The sequence below is a fragment of the Dysidea avara genome, chromosome 1 (genome assembly GCF_963678975.1).
Source record: "Dysidea avara chromosome 1, odDysAvar1.4, whole genome shotgun sequence".
NCBI classification, from domain to species: domain Eukaryota; kingdom Metazoa; phylum Porifera; class Demospongiae; order Dictyoceratida; family Dysideidae; genus Dysidea; species Dysidea avara.
In genome coordinates this window covers 7,227,068-7,250,613 of record NC_089272.1, presented here as the reverse complement: position 1 = coordinate 7,250,613, position 23,546 = coordinate 7,227,068, and the positions used below count along the sequence as shown (strand labels likewise).

The window sequence follows — 23,546 nt, the reverse complement described above, 5'->3', positions numbered from 1 at the left end:
CACTAGTATATCTGCAGATGTATAGACAACCTTTCTTCTTTCACAACTTCTTAGCAATTCCCTTGTTTCTCTACTTTTTTGATCGTAATCCAACTTTAAAATTTTTCATTTTTCCTTCTACTTGTATGTATATATAAATCTCCATCACTTGTGCATCTGTACCACACAAACACAGTTCTGTGCAAGGTAAATCATTGCAATAACACCAGCATTTTAGCATGGAACAGTTACTTGTAACCCTGTCATTAAAAGCATCTTGGCTAGATCTTTGTCATCTTCTGGATAAGAATCACTCCATCGACAATTGCAATATTTGGATTATTTTAAAGATGGTAATCATTCTGTCACCAGAAAGGAAATTTACATTGGGTTAACAGTTAGGTAACAGTGGATACTAATTTTCAAGATCATGTATCAATTTTAACTTGTTGGTGCATGTCTATCTGGTGCATAAAATTGCTCTTGGTGATCATGGTGAATTCATTGTTTATGTAAAAAGGAAACTTCCCTTTTAGGAGAGAGCTAATTCCAATTACTTTTAAAATGAAAATTCTTTCAAAATTCATCTAGTGCTAATTATGCTAAACATACGTAAGCACATTAGCAAAAAAAATGGGCTCAAAAGTTGACTGCCTTTAAGCGACTGCTCTATTAGAGTATCTAAAATTTCAGCTTTTCTAGGTTAGAACTGTTTTAGTAGAAGTCATATTATACTTTGCACCAGTTATACTCCAAATAGTCCAGAATATTCATTAATTCTTTTCACTATAAATTATTCCTGAATTATTGCAGTATAATAGATGTTCTTCTATTCCCTTTGTAAAAACTTTCAATTGTTAATGATTAACTGTCTCACCTCTAATGAAAAGAGGTGTAAAAATGTCACCAGAGAATTTATTGAGTTCATTTATTAAACTTTTATGTCAAATTTAACTTGATATATTAGAGTTTTCTTATTTTATTAGCTGTCACTTTGAAATTTAAAAAAAATGCTGACCTTGCAGGAATCTGTGCAAATTTAAACATTGATTTTGAGATTCCTCATGCTCTAAGCTTTCCAAAAATGTATAGGTTTGCTAATCTCCATAAACTTTGAGCGAAAGTGTATTTTTTGACATAGTGAACCTGACTAAACAGTTTTTTTCACCTGCATACATAGAAATATGCTATCATTTAAAATTATCCAATCAAATACAGACATTTTGAAGTTCAAACAAACACCACTCAGCTAACAGCAAAAGTTCTTGGGTAGAACAGAACACTGGATTTAAACAATGAAGTATATTATTTTTTACTTTACAGAATAAAATTATAATTTATAATTATTTAAGCGCAGTCATAATTGTGTTACGTATACAGTATTAGCATGGTTATGCTTAGCTAGCGTCTTTGCATCATTTATTACAGTAGTACTCTAAGAGCCCTAAGATCCTGCATCCTTATGGTATCCACAACTGTATTGTTAGTAGGGATGGGGGATTATATCAATTGTGGGATTAACTGTGATTGTCTCTGAACATCATGATGTTGATACGCATTATAAATAATCATGATGTTGTGACATCGCATGCAAATGCGACTGAACTGCAAGAACCCCACATGTAAGTGCACTGGAATGGTTGACTAACGTTTAAGCTATACAAGCCAAGAACTTTTGAAGTTACAGTGCTATAAAAGTGGGAACAACAGAAAAATAGATTAATACCGTGACAATACGAAAAGTATACTACAGGTGCTTAAATAAATGACCAGAACTTATGAATGCAGTACTCTACCGAGATGAAACTTACACCATTGAGTCCATGAAAAGGTAAATCCTCTGAAAGAGTTTTCTCTTCCAGGTCTGTCCTACAACCAGCGTGATGGTAAAAACGTGACAATAAAAATTTAAAAAAACCAACAACAACAACAGCAACAACGAACTGCTCAAGGCAAACTAAAGCTGTCTCCTTGGGAGTAAAAAAGTTTGAACTTCTCTTAATTGGGGATCATAATGATACTAAGGATTTGCCATTATCACCTTCCTTCATTGTGAAATAAACACTCAAAATTTCGATTTTGTAATTATTTCACCCTTTCTGTTTATTGCATCCTACCATAAAATTGTGCTAACTGGGGGGTTGTTCCAACTCTGATCACAAATGTATATTCAAAATGGTGGTACACAGCATTATGGAAGAAATAAATCTGAATACTTCTGATACAGTTCTTTGTGTGGATAAATCTTACTATGTAGCTAAAAAGCTCACCTATTAGAAACTGTTGAATTTCTAAGGATACTATTATTAATTATGCTGTTTGTATTAACCTGTTACTACCTATATATGGCATTAATTGTGTTACACAGTTCTACCATGCGTTGTTAAAATCAATAACAATAGTGAAAGTACAAAATCTCACAATTGCTCAGCATTGATTGCTAGTGAATTCTTTCACAGTATTATGCTCAATCTCTGTGAATACTGACTCTGGTTTGTAATTTAACAAGTAAACTGCATATTACACATAGAAGTATCTTCTCTCAACAGTTTTATAGGCTTTTTCACAAATTCTCTCAACAAAGCCTTAAGGTGCTGCTCATTTTAATTCCCGTATCTATTGGACATACCCCCTTTAAAATCAAAGGGATCATACTCTTTCCATGGTAGACTACAAGGCCTGTTATGCTGTTTTCCAGCTGTTAAATTCCTGAAAATCCTAATGGGAATGCCCTTCATAATGTTTGTAGAGAGTCACTACCTGTATTTAAATTGGAAAATAAAACTACTTTTTGATCCAAATCTTACCTGTGCAGAAGCATAACACAGGTTTTATGTTTAATACTTTTCCTTATGTGGGTGTGTATGAACAAACATAGATAAGTTGATAGATGCGTACACACACATTTTTTCATGACAACAACTCCAGGGAAACCAGGTGCATGCTCACAGCCAAACACGCCTGGTATAATTAATTGGACACTCCTTGTGCCTTGCATCATTTATAGGCTCTTGTATATAGTGCGGGATGTCATCAACTTTGATATCATACGGTACTGTATAGTAGGGATCGATTTGCCAGTTCATGGTGAACAGACTGCCCGTCTTCATAACTTATACCAGTCGTGAGCTATGATTAAAAATATAATCGCCTGCACTGTTAACTGAGGTAGTCATAGCACACTTAATCAGCAGCACACCCATGGGGTGCAGGCACACTTTCAGTATATTATGGTGTGTGAAGCACACAAGACAAGCAGTGTGATTGTATATTGGTGTGCATGAAACTAAGATTTGTAAACGAAAAGCCATTTTCTGCTGCTATAGATGATTCTAGTGTTAAAAATTAGGTATTCTGTGGCATCTTCTATCAATTTGATGTAATAGGATGCATATAAAATCATCATACTATTGATTTTATGTGTTATCATACAGTACAATAGTAACTGTATGGTAGGGACCACAAAGGAGTAGGCATGGCCCACGAAATAATATCCCTCAAATCCAGCCTCAATTTTCCCTGACGACGATGAATCAGTATTGGTTAGGTAAAACTAAGCCCAAACAAGCTTTCAGATCGACCTGAAACACTTTCAACAAGTTGCTACAGAATTTAAAATATATATATATATATTCAACAGTATTTTCTACTGACTGAGTAACTGGCTGACTGATGCCTTCAGACAAGCATAACTCGATAACGGCTACGGCTACGGGCTTGATTTTTTCACTGTTTGACGTCGCTTTGGCCCGACAGGTGCCTTTTGGCATACTGCAGTACGTACAATGCATTCTTCATGGACTTACCAGTGTCTTTCTTTGTGTCCCATTCATCTTTGCTGACAGTGAAAGGTGTCGATTTGGTGGTAGAACGTGAAGGATTCCCTACATAACGGAAATTGTCCATATTTTTCATAGTGGCTATTTTGATTGCAGAAGTGCTTTTCAAACATTTCTTGATTTGTACTGCCGTGTAATGGGTTGAACATAGCTGACAACAAAGCATAATGGATACTTCACTTTTCAGACAATAATTAATATAATTGGGGCATGCGACACTATTCTTTCTTTTCGTATGTGCGTAACGGGTTGAACACAGCTGACAACGAAGCATAATGAATACTTCACTTTTCACATGATAATTGATATAGCTGGGGTGTGCGGTGCCATTTCAGATATGGCATGCGTGGGTTCATTAGTCATAATAAAATTATTTACAAAGAAAGTTAACAAACAAGTACACAAAAAAATTTGGTATTTTCTACTACAGAAGGGACCATAGCACATTGATAAAAAGTACTGAAACAAGTTGGAGTAGTCCATGATATTAAAACAACGTAAAACAATAAGAAGTATTATATCCCTACTGTGCATTTCCGTTATGGTATCTTGAGCACAGTAGGGATATAACACTTATAGTTTTACAGTGAATTAATATCATAGACTACTCCAACTTGTTTCAGCACTTTTTATTGATGTGCTAGGGTCCCTACTCTAGTTGAAAATTCTAAATTTTTTCGTGTACTTGTAAATATAATTATAAACTTATTTTGTGCTAAGCCATTGCACAAACAGTTAAAATCAATGCACAAAGTTGTATCACATTAGCTCATAGAATTTCCTTTAGATAAAACACATTCAAATAATAAAAATATTATGCCACCAGAAACCAGACAATATTACAGAGATGAAAATATTGTAGCAGAGATGAAAATTTGTGCACTGATGATCAGTAAGGCCAGAACATGTCTTAGGGTAGAACATGTAAGCCTTAGTTGAGTGAAATTAAAACCCTCAGTCAAACTCCAGGCTTGGTGCAGACATGGGGCCAAGTACATGTAAAAGTACTTAAGTAAAGTACAAGTACTTTTGAGTTTTTGTAGTATAAGTACAAGTACTCCAACTGAAATCACAAGAGTACTTAAGTAAAGTACAAGTACATACCAGAAGTATTTAAGTAAAGTACAAGTACAGTAGTAAAATTTATGCAGCCTTGCATAATAACTTAAGCTTGAGGTACAAACATGCAAGGTAGAGTTTTTATATTCCCAGAACCATTACATGGCACAAAAATAATCATTTAATTTTAAATTAATATAAGTCTACTATACTTAGGTTTAAATTATTTTCCTATGATGCTAAATAACCACTTAATTGGGGCAAATGATACAGGTACTGAAAGAACATCTTTTGCCAAAATGACAAGGTAAGGATATGCTTTGCGATTATCCTTCCAAAAAGCTTTCAGGGTTGGTTTTTTTTTTGGTACACATGCATGGGTTTACAAGTATTCATCAAGTTCAGCATTTAAAGTAATTTCAGTTATCACAGTTGAGTTGTCTTCTTCACAGAGAGTGGTGTCTGACATAGAAGGATGCATGCACTATAAATGATAATTTCTTATCAAGTGCTACCACCAATTTAAAAAGACCCTCGTTACAGTAGTTTCATGTAGCTTTACAGTCTCAAACTTCTGGAATTGCAAGGACAACAAGTACTTTCAGATTTTCGTCAACCATTCTCTTCTACTCTCAATATAAACAACAGCATTGTTTTATACCAGAATTCCAACCAGAAAAACAAATGGTTGTGACTACATTATACAGGTTGTAAAAAGTACGAATGAAGTTGAAAACTACAACCTCATCAAATTCATTTTCATTGACCCTTACTGTGTACAAACTACAATGTTTGTGTTACTTAAAAGTAGTTTACGTACTCAATCACTTGGCAAAACACTTGAGTATCAGTACAAGTACATTGCAGTAATTAAGAAAGTATTAAAGTAAAGTACAAGTACTTTCAAACTTGTACTTAAGTGTACTTACGTAAGTATAAGTACTCATGTACTTGGCCCCATATCTGGCTTGGTGATATAGGTTTTACATACATTTTGAAAACAATGTTTAAGTAGAGATTTGAAAGCAGTAAGTTGCTGACTGACTAATGGTGTGGTGTACTGTTTGTAGATTGTTGACATTCCAGGAATGTAACATGAATTACAGAAGTGCAGATGATGTAGTTGGGGCGAGCCTGAGCGAGCCCCACACTAGTGAGTCTACATTGTGGTCACATGCACTAACAATTACGAGAAAAAATGAATCATTTCCATAAATGGTTGGTACGGCCGTTATTGTCAGAAACGCAGTACAATGACACAAATTGCTTATTTCGTATGATATTACATACCTGTGGAGTGATCTTCGATCCTCTTGCATACTGTTGTTCCAGGTACAGAGAATAACGGAGTAAATTTACTAATGCTCCATATTTGGTTGGTACGGTGATTAAAGTCACGGAGAATACTGAATTGAGTTTACTAATACTCTATATTTAGTTGGTACGTCTTTTCGATATTCTATATTTGGTTGGTACGGCTTAAGACAATTGGTACATCATGATGTTGCTTAATAATTTTCGCATGAATGGAATACCAACACAAAGGCAGTTTACTACTCTCGCGTGGCCAGATCGCTTTGTTTTTTCTCTTTGTCATTGGGTAGAGAGAACAGTTTGAATCCAGGATCTACGAATCCCACAATCCTCTTGACAAGTCACAAGGCTACGTCATAAGTATACGAAGAAGAGAAAAGCAAGACAGAGGAAGTAATTCATATTTCAGGTACAGGAAACTATAAGCACCCGCTCCAAAAACAGAGCATGCGCAGGTGTTTATAATTTTTAATTGATAAAGCACACAACAATAATACAACATAAGGGCTAAATTCATAACTGTTTAACTATTATTAAAGCTATATATAGCTCTTCATTTCAATGCACTCATATGTCACAACTAGCTATCCTCTTCTTCCCTTATGACTCCACAAACCCTCTCATCATAAAAACTTTCTTGCTGGTTTATTATTGTCCTCACTGATACTCCATGTCCATCTAAAGAGTTGTTGGTTCCCATGTAACTGATATTCTACCCACAGACTTTCTTCGTATCCATCTTTGATCAAATCAACTGTGATAAGAAATGCCAACTTAAGCATAAGGTGTTCTGCAAGTGTTTTATAATGTACAACTAGCTAGCTCTAGGCCATTAAAATTAAAAGCACTTAAGCCTCTTGTACTAATTAAGTTAAACATTGATTTAGCCATTGCCTGTCAACCCTCAGTTTATTCATGTATACTCTTGATTTATCATCAGGCTCGCCCCTCATGTTTTTAGCATCTGTCTAGTATTTCACAATAATACTATGACATTAATGACAAGTGGTTGACATTGATAATAAAGCTGTCACGTGCTATCCACCCTCTCCTGAATGCACAAGTGTTTTGTTCAGCTGCATATGTATGATCACACTATTATTAGTGTGACCAATACAGTGTACATATTACTCTTATAAGGATGTGTCAGTTTGGACAACAATATCATACCAGTGTTAGTGTGTTGTGATCAATGTAATTTATTGTATCACAATAAATTGAAGTTAACATGCATGCTGCAGATATTGCGATATAGCACTCTAAGAACTTGCACATACTTTCCGTGACCTAAGTGCACGCTATAGCATAAGGGTGCGCTATGATCTAAGCACGTGAAGTAATGTTGAGATGGTTTCAAGTATTGTGTAATCAACAAACTGGTTTAACAGGTTTGCGGTCATGTGACATGCCACATTTTTGAAAGGTGAATGGTTTAGCTAGGCGGTGACTGAGGATTGAGGGCGGGTGAATTAGATGCTAGTTATGTAGCTGTAATACGTTAACAATTGATGCCAATGTTAATGTTTATGACATAGCTTGGTCTGTCATTCTGGTTGCTAGTGATCAATTGCTGCAATTTGACATGTCTTAGTGGTTTGCTATCATCACTTGCAAATGCTATGTTCATTCATCTACCCTGTTTATGGAAGAACTTACTGCCCGCCCTATGGCTCTCCACTCCAGACCTTTGTTACTATGGATACTAGAGAAGCAATACAATGGAATTCAAGGAATTTGCAAAAAAAAATGACTGGTTTTTGCTCAGCAGGTCACAACTGCCTCCAGCCAAGCAAAACTCGAATATGGTGGTTAAAGCTACATCCTTAACTTCTTGATGTTGCTTCATCCTGAGACATTCTTTTTGCCAAGTTAACTACAGCAGATACAGTGCACGGATCATGGACTTGTTCTCTTTTGTGTCCCATTTCTTTCTCCATTACCCTGGTCAATTAATAAGTGAACCAGTGAACTGGGTAAATTTCACCTTTATTCAAAAAGGTAACTTTACACTATACATCAATTTGACATACGGTTAGAATGAATGTACAAAAACATCCACTAAAGCTTCTTTTGAAAATGTGAAAGAAGTGTTGACATGTCATGTTAACAACTAATGAACATAATTGATGGTTCTTAGGGGTATGTACACTGTAGTATAAACTCCTACACTTTGTTATACTGTAGCTCCAGCATAACCATTGTTTAAGCTACAACTACACAAAAAAGGAAAAGCAGTTTGCACAAGGAGTGACAATGCCTGTGTAACTGGTTTAGCAAGTTAGTATTCATGATAACAAAGCAATGGTGTGGTAAAGCAACATCTGAAAGTTACATAGCTGAACGAAGCTTAATTCGAATTATTTATCTCAACTGTGAGGGTTTTTGCCTGCCCAGTAAGCCCCAAAACTTGCCTGAAAAGCTTATCGTGACAGAACTACTTCAACACTCAATGATTTAAGACTCCAATGATTTAAAACAGCATACACCTTTTATACCAGAACATCAGGTGACTATATTACAACATCAGATGACTATGTTACATCATCAGGTGACTACATTAATTAATGTTTACATGTACAATAACAGTAAACTCAGTAAAGTCAGGTGCTGCTGCTAAAGTGAGGTCAGCTTTGTTACATATCCCCTGTGATGATTAAGCTTGACCCCGAGCTCTGGTTGTCATTTGATTTCCAGCTCCGTAAATTGTATAGGGAACTTCTTGAACCATCTTGAGGAACCGATGATAGTCTGGTTGTGCCTCTTGGTGCTAACTTGCGCTTTCTAAATTTCTTCTTCTTTGAAGGTACTGTTTCAGCTGGTTCACCAGTTATCTTTAGTTGTGGTTGACTCATAAATTTTTCTACCCACTTGGGTAGTTGTCCAGGTTTAGATCTTTTATTTCCATACCAATAGTATGCACAAGGAAATGACAATGGACAATTCTCAACTCTCATTTGGTGAACCTGTAATGGTGGATCATCTGGGAAATACACTTTAACAATGGTCACATCTGAGTCATCCCTTGAAATAACTCGAAAAGGGCCACACCAAGGCTGAGACAGTTTGCGTAATTTGCCAGTCTCCTCTGAAGGGAAATGAACTAACACCCAGTCCCCAATTTTGTGCACATATTGATGTTTGTATTCATGCTGAGCTTCCCGATTTGCCTTTGCTGCCATAGCCCTTGCTGAAGAAAGCATCTCAACTAATTGTTCTCAATAATCACTGATGTCAACAGGCTGGTGTGAACTGGTTGGCACTAGTGCTGCTTCGGTTGACGAGCAGCAGTCAAAGCCGAACAATAAATAAGAAGGCTTCTCACCTGTGGAACTATGGAGTGTGTTATGATAGGCCCATAAAGCCCCTGGAAGGTAAGTGTCCCATTGAGATCCAAACTTAGCTGCCTGTTTCCGCAGTGTTGCTTTAAATGTTCTGTTTAACCTCTCTATCATGCCATCACACTGTGGACGATGGGCAGTTGTATTCAACTTTTTAATCCCTAGTAGTGCCTAAAACATCCTGCATTGAAGTTGACAAAAGAGTAGTTCCTCTATCAGACAATAAGACTTCTGGTACTCCACATAGTGTTACAACCTCCTCTGCTAATAGTCGAGCTATTCTTTCAGCCTTCTGATCCGGTGTAGGAAATGCCATAGGCCATTTTGTAAATAGGTCTTGAAAAACTATTAAATACTTGTTTCCCCTAGTGGTTAGAGGAAGTTCCAAAATATCAACTCCAACAATCTGGAAGGGATGATCAACAGCAATTGGCTTCAGGGGTGCAATTGATTTCTGTTCTGATCTTCCCACTATAGTACATTGAGGGCAGCTTCTAGTATAATCCATTAGGTCCTTATAAATTTTGTTCCACCACCACCTTCTAGAAATCATCTTAAAAAGTCATGGACCAGAAAAATGACCAGATAGGACTCCAGCATGATGTTCTTCCATAAGCTGTTGCTTCAGTGAGGTAGGGACCACTATCTGAGGTAATTCTCCTGGCTTAGAATTCAAACGGTATAGTATATTGTCTGACATGGTAAACCTCTGTGCTAAAGTGATCACTTCTTGTGTCTGCTGCCCATTCTCAGGTAACACACCATCTCTTAAATACAGTATCAGCTCAGGATCTGCTAACTGTTGTGAACTAAAACTATTAGAATTAGTTGTGTCATCAGTGGGCTGTTTATTTAGAAGATCAACAATATTTTCTGGTATCCTGCTTGAGGCAATCTTGGCTACTTGTACTTCTAGTTCTCTATCCTCTTCCTCAGGTGAAAGTAAGTTGGGCTGATGGGAAAGTGTATCAGCATGACAATTTTCCTTCCCAGCTCTGTGTATAATCTCTAATCTTCCAACACCACTACCATGAATCTTGCTCCACCATCGAGCATGCTTGCCTGTGAGATTAGGGGTCTCCAATACTGCCTTTACCGCAGCATGGTCTGTGTAAACAGTCACTTGGTGTCCATATAAGTAATACCGAAAGTGGGTGATTCCCCATACTACTACCAACGTCTCCAATTCTGTAACTAGATAATTCTTCTCAGACTTCGAGAGAGAGCAACAATATGCTAGGGGATGCAACTTCCCAACATCTTGAACTTGTGATAGAATCACTCCCAATCCCAAAATACTTGAATCCATCTCCAGTACAAAATTCCTGTCAAAGTCTGGGTATACAAGTTCTGGTGCAGTTATTAAACAAGACTTGAGATGGTTAAAGGCAGACTCACATTCTGTTGTCCAGTGGTATAGTACATCCTTCCTTGTTAGGGCATACAACAGCTGTGCTAAGGACGAGTAGCCTTTGACAAATCTCCTGTAATGTGATGTTAACCCTAAGCTCTTTAGGAACTGGAAAGTTTTTCACTGATTCTATGTTCTTAATATTGGGTTTAAAACCACTAGGAGTGACAAGAAGTCCTAATACTCCACTTCTGAACAGCAGAACCTGCGTTTCTTCTTGATTAAGTTTCAAGCCTGCCTCCTTCAAACACTCAAATACTCTTTGCAGGTTGATCAAATGATCACTAAATGTTCTGGAAAACACAATAATGTCCTCCAAATACACATCCACAAATCCCTGTTCAGTGTCCTTCTTTAAACCAACAGCAAATTCTGCATTAACCTTTGCAAAACAGAAAGCACATTCTTGATGCCAAAGAACATAACACAGAATTCATACAATCCTCTGAGTCACAAAAGCTGTCTTCTCCCAGCTAGAAGCACCCACTCTAATCTGCCAGTAGTCAGACTTCAAATCTAACGTTGTGAAATACTTGGACTGACCCAATTTGTCTAGCAGATCATCTATCCGTGGCAGCGGAAACACCTCAGGCTTGGTAATTGCATTGAATACTCTATAAATGACACAAAATCTTAATGAGTCATCATGCTTCCTTACTAACACTATGGAGCTTGCCCATGGGCTCTTTGATGCCCGTATAACTCCTTCCTCTTTCATCTTGCTCAGCTGTACAACAATCTCCTCTCAAGCTGCAAATGGAACTCATCGTGCTGCTTGCTTGATAGGAGTCACACCATTAGTGTTTATGTTGAACTCTACCAGACTGGTCTCTGCTCTTTCTTCTTCAGCAATTGAAAATATGCGATGATACTCCTCTAGGGTGGTAAGTAGCTTGTCCGTTTCTGCCAAAGACAACACGTGAGAATTAGAAGAACATTACACATGTTTCCTTAATTCTTGCTTCCTCCAGTGAATCTGCTCATTTGAAAAAGTTCGAACATTCATCATACACACATCATCCTTCCCCTCAGAATGATGACTACCAATCTCATCTGCCTTGGAATGAATCAGATCAACTTTGGCGGCCTTTCCCAAACACATACCTTCCTTAAGCACCTGAGTATACAAGCTAGTGTTAAACACAATAATAGATGCACTACCACTTCCATCATTCCTTATTAGACAATCATTTACCATAAGTGTGTCATGCCAGGACTGGTCAAGTTCCAACATAAGGTAAGTAGTATTTGTTGACTCCTTAATTAACTTCTACCTGAACCAAGGCTGAACTATCAGCAGGTAAGTGAACAGTCTGGATAAGACCGATTCTAGCTTCCTTGTTCTTTCTCTTCTTCACCTTACTCTGATCTGTAGCTGGAAGAACTGATTGGACATCAGGATGGTAAGTAACAATATTTAGCTTACAACACACATTCTCAGAAAGTAGTAATGCAACAGGTGCATCTAACTTAACATACACTTTTTCACACATTGACCAAATTTGATCTGTAAGTCCAGTTGTCCATCCAACTTCAATGGTTGGTGCCCATAAGTACAAACGGTTCTATCAGGTGGTTTAAACTGCTCCCTTTTAATTCCACAAGCTGTAACAATTTCGTGGAATGCAGTTCCACTGAGTATCGTGATGTCAGAGCCAGTATCTATAATTCCTCTGATTGGTAGTACCTCAATCTGTACCTCAATGCTCTTAGTCTGCATAACTTCTTTATCTTGGACTGTGGACACTGAGGCCTCAATGGGTGGGAAAAAAGAATCAACCAACTTCAAAAAATTGTTTGTAGATATCTCTATGGGTTAGTCTTCAGTTCTGACTACCCAGTTTTTCCTTTTATGACTCTCACTCTTGTTAGCTTTACAATCACAAGCAAGGTGATCAGGACTATCACATACATAAAATCTAACCTGCCTTTGAAGTGGAAAATTGTTTTTCTTGTCACCCTTTTTTGTTGTTGCATCCTGGCGTTGACTATTTGTGTTAGTCTGTGGCTATGAAAACTCTTTAGTATACTGTTTTTTCCACTTCAATTCTGCGAGCTATTCTCTCTTCATTTTTTGCAGCTTTGCAAAGCTCTTTATAGCTTGGGCTCCGGAGATAGCTGGAGCTTTACTAACGAGATCAATTCACAGGCCATTCTGTAGTTTACCATACAGTAACACATCTCTAGTTTCTGCTGACATACAGTAGGGTCATGACCAAACGTCAGCTGAAATGTGTGTTCCAACCTTCTGATGATGTCAGAAACACTCTCAGATTCCTTTTGAGTGATGTGTCTAAAATCTATAGCTCACAATGTTTTACTGCTAGGATATAATCATACTCTCAATCCAGAAATAGCTAACTTGTAAGTATTATGTTCAGTTTGACTCATCAGATTCCACTCAAGTAAAGCTCTACCACACAAAGATCCAGCCAATTGCATAAGCGCTTCACTATCAGTCCAGTTATTCCAGGCTGCAGCTCTTTCCAATGTTGGTAGCCAATCATCAAAATGGGTTTCAGCACCTTCCCCAGTGAAAGTATCTATTTGGAGGGGCTTTACCTTGATGCTGCATTGAAGTGTCACTCAATGAGACTGGGGGAGTTTCTTGTGTTACTGAAGGGCTACTAGAGATAGCAGTACTCATGTGCATCCCAGGGCATGGCACATTCCAAACTTAGGGCATCATTGTAGACACAGTCCTTGCAGGATTACTAGAGACAATACTAGGTAGCCCTGTATGAAATGACACAGAAGGTAAAACAACTGGTTGGGGGTACCTGTAAAGGTGGACCTGACTCCATTGTTGGCGGCATATGAGACTGCCCAAGTAGCTTCGATGACATTGTGACTCCATTGCTGGCAGGCTTGTCAACAACAGTGGTTACATGTTGAGGAAGAAACCAAACAGTTTGATTGGGAAACAAGGTATCTCTGTGGAGATCAATAGTAGAGGAGGGTAAGGGCCTGCTAACATTAGTGGCTCTGCTAGAGTGTCAAGACAGCACAGTCTGCTCAGTTGCAAGCGACATAGTCACAGCACCCTTCGTTCCTGTCTGTTTCTATAGAAACTCTAGTTCATTGTCCTTCTCCCACAAAGCATAATCAAACTCACCGATCTGATCACACATGTGTTTCCACAACTCCTTAACTCTAACCGTAGCTTGTAGGAGTTCATGTTTAAGACGTTCCACTTCGCAATCTGATCTGAAGAATGTTTTCCTAACTGTTCACATTCCAAAACTAATTTAGTCAACTTTTCCTCAGTTCCAGCAAGTGATTCTGTAAGTTGCTGGTTCTCAAGAGCCAGCTCTGTCTCTCTCGCCTCAGTCTCGGCAAGTAGCTTGGTCAGCTGCTGATTCTTAAGGGCCAGCTCTATTGCTTTCTCCTCAGCGTCTGAAAGCAAACACTTACACTCCATTAAAGCTAACCTCTGTTTCTCTGATGATAACTGTCTAAGTGAGCAAACTTTAGCATTGGCATTCTCCAAGGCTTCATGTAATCCTGTGTCAGTAAGTTCATCCAACACACTCTCCCTCGAGCTTGCCAATGAGGGACAAGAACTAATAGGAGCTAAAGTTGGGCATTCATCTGGCACTGAAACTTCAAGGAATGCTCCACCTTCATCATGTAGCTCTAACCTCTGTAGTCTGTCTGAAACTTCCTTCATTACTAGTTCCACATTTGCAGGATCCTGCTCCAGTTCCTTTAGTTTCCCTTCCACCATGACTTGAAGGTCAGGGCTGGTTCCAGTGACAGGTAAATCTAAAGATTGAGCCAATAAACGCCATTGTTCAATGCCAATATGCCTAGAAATCAGAGGATAAACTTCTCTGTGACCTGAAAGCTCCATTTCTGTCCTAAACTTAATTGACAAATGTCCACTATGGCCAATTTATGGACTAAGCTAAAGCCTTATTGCTCACTATCTGTAAGGGAGTCTCCTCCAGTAAAGTAGGTTAAGTCTTGTCCATTCACTCCTATCTCAGTAGGAACTCCAAATGTAAGGGTTTTTGCCTGCCCAGTGTGCCCCAAAACTCGCCTGCAGAGCTTATCGCGACAGAACTACTTCAAGACTCAATGATTTAAGACTCCAATGATTTAAGACTCCAATGATTTAAAACAGCATACACCTTTTATACCAGAACATCAGGTGACTATATTACAACATCAGATGACTATGTTACATCATCACGTGAATACAAATTAATGTTTTACATGTACAATAACAGTAAACTCAGTAAAGTCAGGTGGTGCTGCTAAAGTGAAGTCAGCTTTGTTACACAACCCTAATATCATACAGTACAATAGTACTGTATAGTAGGGACCACATAGGAGTAGGCGTGGCCCACGAGATAACATCACCCAAAAACCAGCCTCGATTTTCTGTGACAATGATGAGGCAGTATTGGTTAGGCAAAACTAAGGCCAAACAAGTTTTCAAATGGACCTGAAACGTTTTCAACAAGTTGCTATGAAATTTTAAAATATATACAGTGGAACCTGTGTTACGGTCACCTGGATTAAGCAGTCACCTCTGCATAATGGTCACGAGGTCCCAAATATTTTCCCATGCAAATATATGCATTGTGGTCTGCATTAAGCGGTCACCTGTCTAACGCGTATAACGAACAATTCATCTATGAATCACTGTATACACAACTTTCTCCTTCGTATAGCAGTCACTACCTTTTATGGTGGATTGTTAAGCCAATTTCCTGGTACCACAGCACCGTTTCAATTAATGCGCAATTATCACACTTCCTGCCTTTCAAGGAATACTATATAATCTATCAGGCTTTATTGCTTAAGTGTATTCAATAGCTATAACCAACATTCATAGACTCACCTTACCCTTTCTGTACTATTCAGACTGTATTGTGGTTGGCATGAGCCTCTTAATAATAATTACTCATTTACAATGGTCATAGCTACTAAAATGATGCTGACCACCTTATGCAGGTTTTCTCTATAATAGCCACCTGTATATAAGGCCAGATATATCTGGTCACAAGGTAACCATTATAGACAGGTTCCACTGTATATATTTAGTGGAATTTTCTACTGACTGACTGAGTAACTGACTCATGCCTTCAGACAAGCTTAACTCAATAATGGCTAAGGCTATGGGCTTGATTTTTTCACTGTTTGATGTCGCTTCGGCCCGACAGGTGCTTTTTGGCATACCACAGTACATACAATGCATTCTTCATGGACTTACCAGTGTCCTCCTTTGTGTTACATTCATCTTTGCTGACAGTAAAAGGTGTCAATTAAGCGATATCACATGATGGCTTCCCTTCGTAATGGAAAATGTCCGTATTTTTCATAGTGGCTATTTTGATAGCAGAGGTGCTTTTCAAACAGTTCTTGATTCGTACTGCTGTGTAACAGGTTGAAAATAGCCAGCAAAGAAGCATAATGGATACTACACTTTTCAGACAATAATTGATATACGGTACAAACCGGAGACAAGTTAAATGTGTTTTGCGTTTGCGTGTTGCGTTTGCATCTAAACGTGTAACCTTTATGGCTACTGCGTGCACACGTGTTTTTTTTTTCTGTTTTTTTCTGTGAGAATCACACATATCACAAGGGCTCTTGTACCAGAGATAATGTACGCATGAATTAACTTACACACTAAGCAGTTTCTTCTATCATGAACTGAGAAGTGCAGCTACACTGACATCATGAATCCGAGCACCAAACAATGAACGGCCATGGCCATTTTGGAGATGTAACTAAACACTGACTGACATTACATACTGGGATGTACAGACATGTACTGTATTTTCCAAGACCATGTTGTGTACAAAGCGCCATGCGCTAACAATGCGTACGCATCTGACAAATAGGACAGTGCTGATTCGATTTTGCACGTTGTTTTATTCAGTTTAGTACTGATTAATGAACTGTACAAGACTAACACAAGTATTAACAGTACATTATTTAACAATCTATCTACCCATTTCGTGTTTCGCGCCATGTACCGCTTAGGTTGTGTATGCATGGTGTCACAGAGAATACCAGATAGTAGTAGTTAGCCAGTGAGGAAAAGGCTGGAGAATAAACAAGGTACGTATACTAATATAGCTGATCAACTCCATATAACTGACACTGATATTTGTAGCCATTTCGATAGTCATTCAAATTACGTACTTGGTGGTGACAAGCCATACGTACGTACGTATATAGTCGGTGCAGCAGTGCCATACCCCACCATAGCTGCTGTAGGAGCTGTATATTTTGTTTAGCACTCTGTTAAGTAGCCACAGACCATTACAGTGTAATGCACTACTAGTTGCTGTTACATGCATTAAATGCGTGTAGACGCGTTTTGTCAGACAAGGTTACGTGTAGACGTGTTGTTTTTTTTGTCAAACGCACATGCAAAACACATTTAACTTGTCTCTGGTTTGTACCGTAACTGGGGCGTGGCACCACTTCTTTCTTTCAGAATGCGTGGATTGCAGAGGTGCTTTTCAAACAGTTCTTGATTTGAAATGCTGCATAACACATTGAACATAGCTGAAAATGAATACTTCACTTTTCAGATGATAATTGGGGCGCGTGGTGCCATTTCAGATGTGGTATGCGTAGGCCCACCAGTTATAATAATTATTTACAAAAAAAGTTAACAAACAAGTACACAGAAAAATCTGGAATTTTCAACTAGAATAGGGACCATGGCACGTTGATAAAAAGTACTGAAACAAGCTGGAGTAGTACACGATATTAAATCACAGTAAAACAATAAAAAGTGTTATATCCCTACTGTGCATTTCCATTATAGTATCTTGTGCACAGTAGGAATATAACACTTCTTATTGTTTTACTGTGATTTAATATCGTGTACTACTCCCGCTTGTTTCAGTACTTTTTATCGATGTGCTATGGTCCCTACTCTAGTTAAAAATTCCAAATTTTTCTGTGAACTTGTATAGACCAAACCCATAGAGTAATGGCCTTGTTCATGTGATACTATCCAACCATGTTATAATATCTTGAGAGTCCCATGGTGAAAACAACTTACATAATCTGTGATACACAAATCAGTCTTGTATTTACTAATCAGTAATGCTGCACATTGACTACTTCCCCAACAAGCTGCTAGATGTAGTGGTCTCCATTCCTAGATAATACAAATATGACATCAACACTATGAAAATAGTTTATAGTGTAGTTACGTATGTATCAAGGACACATATTATGTTATATGTACTGAGTTGTAATTATTTAGTATTATTAGATTAATCATTTGCAGTTATCACATATGCATCTAATAATTATTATTAACAAAATTATTCAAAATTATTATTTCATTGAAAATTTGCTGTGTGCTGTGATCTACTTTGTGAGTTAACATGGCATAAATCATGATGTTGCATGGACTATTACATGAATCATTAATTGTGACCTAATTTTAGAAAACCGTCGATATCCGCACAATTTTCAAAATGCGTTTTATTTGTTCTTTGTTTTCTACAGGGACAGAGGAATGGACTAGCTAAGTTTCAGCTTTGTAAGTTAAGCAGCATTGGAAATACACCACTAGACAGCCGGGCGAATAAATTAATTAATATGTACAGAAGCTACGGAGAAAAGAATCTACAGGCACTTACATAAACCATCATTACTCACTGATACAACGGCATACAGAATCGAATCTTTGCTCATTGTGTTCGCCATGAATTTGTGCATCCACCACGGTATAGTGCATGTTTGCCCCAAGCATACTTCTGTGTTCAAGAAGGAAGGCAAATACACTGAAAAACAATTGTCGGTAAATTATTTCATCACCGTAACATAAACAAACATCTGTAACTTTGAAATCCTTTCGTGTATGGAGATGAAACAAAGATTTTTGTACTCCCTATGAAAAGGCGAACACGGTGATGCCAAGGATTTATGCATTAGAGGCTTAATTCGCCCAATCATGAGGCAATAAAAAATTGCATAATTTTTCCTGGAGCTTGCGTTTTTGCCCTTAGTTTTTAAATGCGTTTTATTACAAAAATACTATTGTGCGTATATCGACGGTTTTCCAAAATTTGGTCACAATTGTAATCAATCTATTGTAGCATGGACGATTTAATGAGGCATAAACGTAAGGGTATCCCTGATAACATAATGAGGTCACCTGGCATCACTGAAATTTCCAGAACTGACAAGCAGCCTGTACTTACAAAACAACAAACAATGGAATCAGTAAACAATTTTAACAAGATTTTGTAAGGTCATGTATTGCTATAAAAAGTTGTAAACTGTTTTTAGGGGAGTTTAATGATTATTGAGGCTGAGTTGAAGTGCTGCAAACTAGTGGTCCTACATTTGGTGATCACATTGAGATAGCTTGTTTTAGAGAAGGTCAAGAAGATGCTTGGATGAGCAACCCAGAAAGACTTAAGAAGGAAGTTTTTTCCCTTGAACTCTAACAGACTTATGCTATGCCACTGCAACAGTTGGAAACTGCCTTAGAACTCCTTCCCAGAGCTACTGGTGATGACTTGAGGGTCATGTTAGAAGAAAAACTAAAAGCAATGGCCAAGAATCCTTCTAGCATCCAAGTTGTAGTGGATGAGCAAGAAGATGGGACAGAGAAACTCTCCTTACAAGGTTTGTTGTTAAGTATTAGGACTAACTCCACAGTCCCTTCTTTAGCACGTAGCTATGGGCCTACTCCTCAAATATCTCCTTCACATAGCATCAGCTTCATGAAACATTTAGTAGAGGTCAAAGTGGAGCAGTTTACAAAAACACAAGTTATAGAATTTTACGGAAGCTCAGTGGGAGATGAAGGCTATGACAAAGAGTTGTCAGAACTAGAGGTAAAGTTGCAACAGCACTTGGGAAGCTTTGCAAAAGAGATCTAGTACCTAAAATTGTGTTTAGAAGAAAAATCAAGTTAGTTAAATGCTGTTAAGTGTGCTTTGGTTAAAGAGAAGACTGTATCAGAGGAGTTGTTGAGTCAGATAACAAGTCCTTACAGCAACAGCAAATGACTGCAGAGAATGTGAGGTTGACTGAAGAACTTCAAGCTGAGAAGGACAACTCTAGTAGACAAACTGTGAGAAGGTAAAGGAATTTCACCAATCCCTGTCAACTAGCATTTGTGAGCTAAGATGAGACAAGAGGTGATCCTTGTGCAGTGTCATTGGCCAGTGAGGTGAATACAATCCAACCCCCATTCCAGTATCTCTAGTGTGAGTGAAGTCTTACCAAGAGAGTGATTCTTTGTCAAATTTACCTGTGTCAAGCCTGTCTTATGGTGGTTTAGCTTCAAGCCATGCATTATCCACATTGTTCAGTTTTGGGGACACCTTCAGGTCTCAGCCACCAAGTAATCAAGGATTGGGGAGCCGCCAGACATTATTAGAGACAGCAGGAGACCTTCACACTTACCTGTACATGGTTCAATCACTCAGACCAGTTAGCAAGTTTGCATCCTACCTTAATACCCACTACATCAATTTTACGTATGCCTGCAGTGCCTCCACGAGGAAAGGTTCCACCAATTGATTCCTTCACAGGAGAAGATCCAGAGATATAATTTGATGATTGGCTGCCAACTTTGGAGAGAGCCGCCAAGTGGAACAGGTGGAAAGAGGGGGGAAACTCTGATGCAATTGGCTGGGTATTTCAGAAACAGAGCACTTAAGGAGTGGAACCTACTGAGTCAAGAGGATTGCAACACTTATCAGATAGCTGTCCAAGCTCCCTCAGCACATCTGGACCCAGGTAATTAGACATTGGCTGCATTTGATTTCTGCAATGCTGTTCAGAAAGACTCAGAATTTGTAACTGACTATATAAGACACATTGAGTGTACTTTTCAGGTAGAGACAGGATGCCCTCAGAGACACGAAATGTTTTGCTCTATGATCAGCTATAAGGTGGTCTCAACTTTGAACAGAGTAAAGTACCTGCTGTGTCTGGTACCCTTAACTGCTAGGAATGAAGAAAAGAGGCTAGCAGAATTGAAAAATAGACAGCAATATGGTAAGGGTCAACAAAAGTACACAAAAGATATAGAGGGAAAACCCTAGTAGGAAATCTGTATACAATGTTGATACTAAGAGAGTTAATTACAGACTATCCAATAAACAACAGCTCAGGTGTTACATCTGCAACAGCCCTGGTCATCTGGCAAAAGAGTGTAAAGCTCAGAAGTCTGAAAGTGAAGGAAAGACAAGTCATCCAAAGAAGCCAAGAGTTTTTTGGTGGAAGTAGTCACTTGAGATGTAGCTTACCAATAGAAAGTCATTTTGAAAAAGTTGTAGGTAAGTTGTTTATGACTCCAGTTACAATCACAGCCCAAACTACATTTAAGATGGATCATGGTGGTCTTCAGAGTACTATCATTAAGATCAAGGGAATACCTGTAACTGGAATAATAGACACAGGCTCAGACATCACCATTATCAGTGTGGATTTGTTTAAGAAAATAGTTGCAGATGCTGGATTCAAGAAGGTAGATTTTAAGACTGCTGATAAACAAGCCTATTCCTACAATAGACTGCTCACTGTTTTAGATGGACAGATCAATGTTACACGATCAGCTTCAAAGACAAGGAGGTACATACCACTGTGTATGTGAAGACTGAGCACCTGATCAACTACTATTGTCTGAGTCAGTTTACCAGCAGCTGGGGATTATTCATTATCTCCCCGATGTTAAGCCACTTGACAAACCAGAAGCAAAGGAGCAGTCACCCTCCAGTAAAACCCCTAAATGTAGTATTAGGCTGACACAAACTGTTAGATTGCCAGCCAGAAATTTGGCTGCTATGCCAGTGAAGACCGATGGTAAGGAAGGTACGTTACTTTTAGGCTGTCTCTAGGCTAGTTGATATAATTATGTATTGAAGATTCCCTGATAGATGCAAGCAAGGACGGAACAGCAGTGGTTGTGGACTGGCAAGACTAACCAAGTGCTAAGGAAGGGAGAAAAGTTAGGAATTGCCTATGAGGTGAGTACAGTTAATTCTCCCAATATGAGTGCAGAATCACATGTTCAGACTGTATCTTCCAGTGATGAGGTGGATAAAGACTTACCTGGCATTGATGAAGGAAGCAGTGCTATAAAGAAGCACTATTCCAAGAGAACCTAGAGTGGAGGAGAAGGCAACTGAAGTCATTGTGTGATGCTAATCCAATTCGATCACAGGAGAAGAGGGAATGACTATTGGAGAGATTGACTGTTCACCATGATGTGTTCTCTTTAGAAGAGGAGGAGCAAGGAGAAATTAGTTTAGTTGAGTTCACCATCAACACTAGAAATTCAGCTCCAAAGAAGCATGCAGCATGCAGAATTCCCTATACAGCCAGACAAGAGATTGCTAATCTGTTTAGTAGGATGCAAAATGAAGGGAGTCATACAGTGTTCAGAGAGTCCATGGGCTAGCCCTGTAGTATTGGTCAGGAAGAGAGATAGTAGCTTACATTTTTATGTAGATTACCGTGCTTTGAATTCTGTAACAAAGGCTACTCTCCCAAGAATAGTTGATCTCTTTGATAATTTGGGAAAGGCTAAGGCTAAGTTTTTCACTACTCTAGACCTAGCAGCAGGATATTGGCAAATCAGAGTCCAGGAAGGAAGCTGAGAGCAGACCGCCTTTGTCATGCATCAAGGCTTTTATATGAATTCAAGGTGATGCCTTTCAGAATAATGAATGTTCCCACAGTATTTCAAGGCTCATGCAGAAGGCTTTGTCTGGACTGATGGCTGAAGCAGAAGAGTTTGTAGCAGTGTATTTAGATGATGTACGTAAGTGTACTTTCTCAATCCCTGTAGGCTCATCTGGAACATTTGGTGAAAGTTTTCAATTGTTTGAGGTTGTGAATTTAAAGTTAAACCACAAGAAGTGCAGATTCATGAGTGAGGAGATAGAGTACCTTGGCCACATTGTGACACCTAAGGGACTGAAACTGAACACGACAAATTTAGATGCTGTCAGAGAATTTCCCATCCTTAACACCGTGACACAACTAAGGCTTACCTTTCATTGTCAGCAGTTCGTCCTCAATTATGCCAGTATCACTCAACCTTTGTACCATCTAACAAAACAAGGAACACCCTTCAACTGGACTGCTAGTCGTGAACTGGTGGATATCATCTGTAAGGCAAAGCAGAATGGTTGTCATGCAGATGCACTGTCTAGACAACCAGTGCTATCTCCACCCATGGAAGATGACTGTGCCAAAGAGGTTCAAGGGGCAGTGATCACTAGCAGAGAAGTCAACAGTGATGATAATACAATTACAGTGGATCCTCACAAATCCAAACTCCCCCGGGATCAAAGGCTGTTCGGATTACTAAAATGTTCAGATTTGTAAATCATCAATTAACACTGTCAGTGTTTTATTTTTATTGACTAAATAAGTATATAAGTGGTCTTCACATACATCAAGTTTTACAGTACAGTGTATACATATAGGTAAGTTTTTGGGGTTGAATGAAAGTAAGTGCCAAGAGTAAGTTGCTTAGCATTACTAAAATGCTTTTGTGCAGCTAGGTCTCTAACATTCTTTAACACCATTAGTGATGGAGCAGTGCACTCATCTTGACATTCACACCAAGTTAAATACTTGTCCATAAGTCTAATC

The 23,546-nt window shown here is 38.4% G+C and overlaps 2 protein-coding genes across 2 annotated transcripts in view; both read right to left on the bottom strand.

Moving 5' to 3' along the window:
* LOC136241572 (uncharacterized) overlaps window positions 1-18,629 on the bottom strand; it is a 96,723-nt gene extending 78,094 nt beyond the window's left edge. The window contains exons 1-2 of the mRNA XM_066032804.1: window positions 18,582-18,629; window positions 17,974-18,072 (exon numbers count right to left, since the gene is read on the bottom strand). Of these exons, the coding sequence (XP_065888876.1) occupies window positions 17,974-18,072; window positions 18,582-18,629 (147 nt within the window). The remainder of the gene's footprint in view (window positions 1-17,973; window positions 18,073-18,581) is intronic.
* The window catches only part of LOC136254385 (N-alpha-acetyltransferase 50-like), a 314,728-nt gene that overhangs the window by 129,383 nt on the left and 161,799 nt on the right, over window positions 1-23,546 (bottom strand). The gene's annotated exons all lie outside the window — the stretch shown is intronic.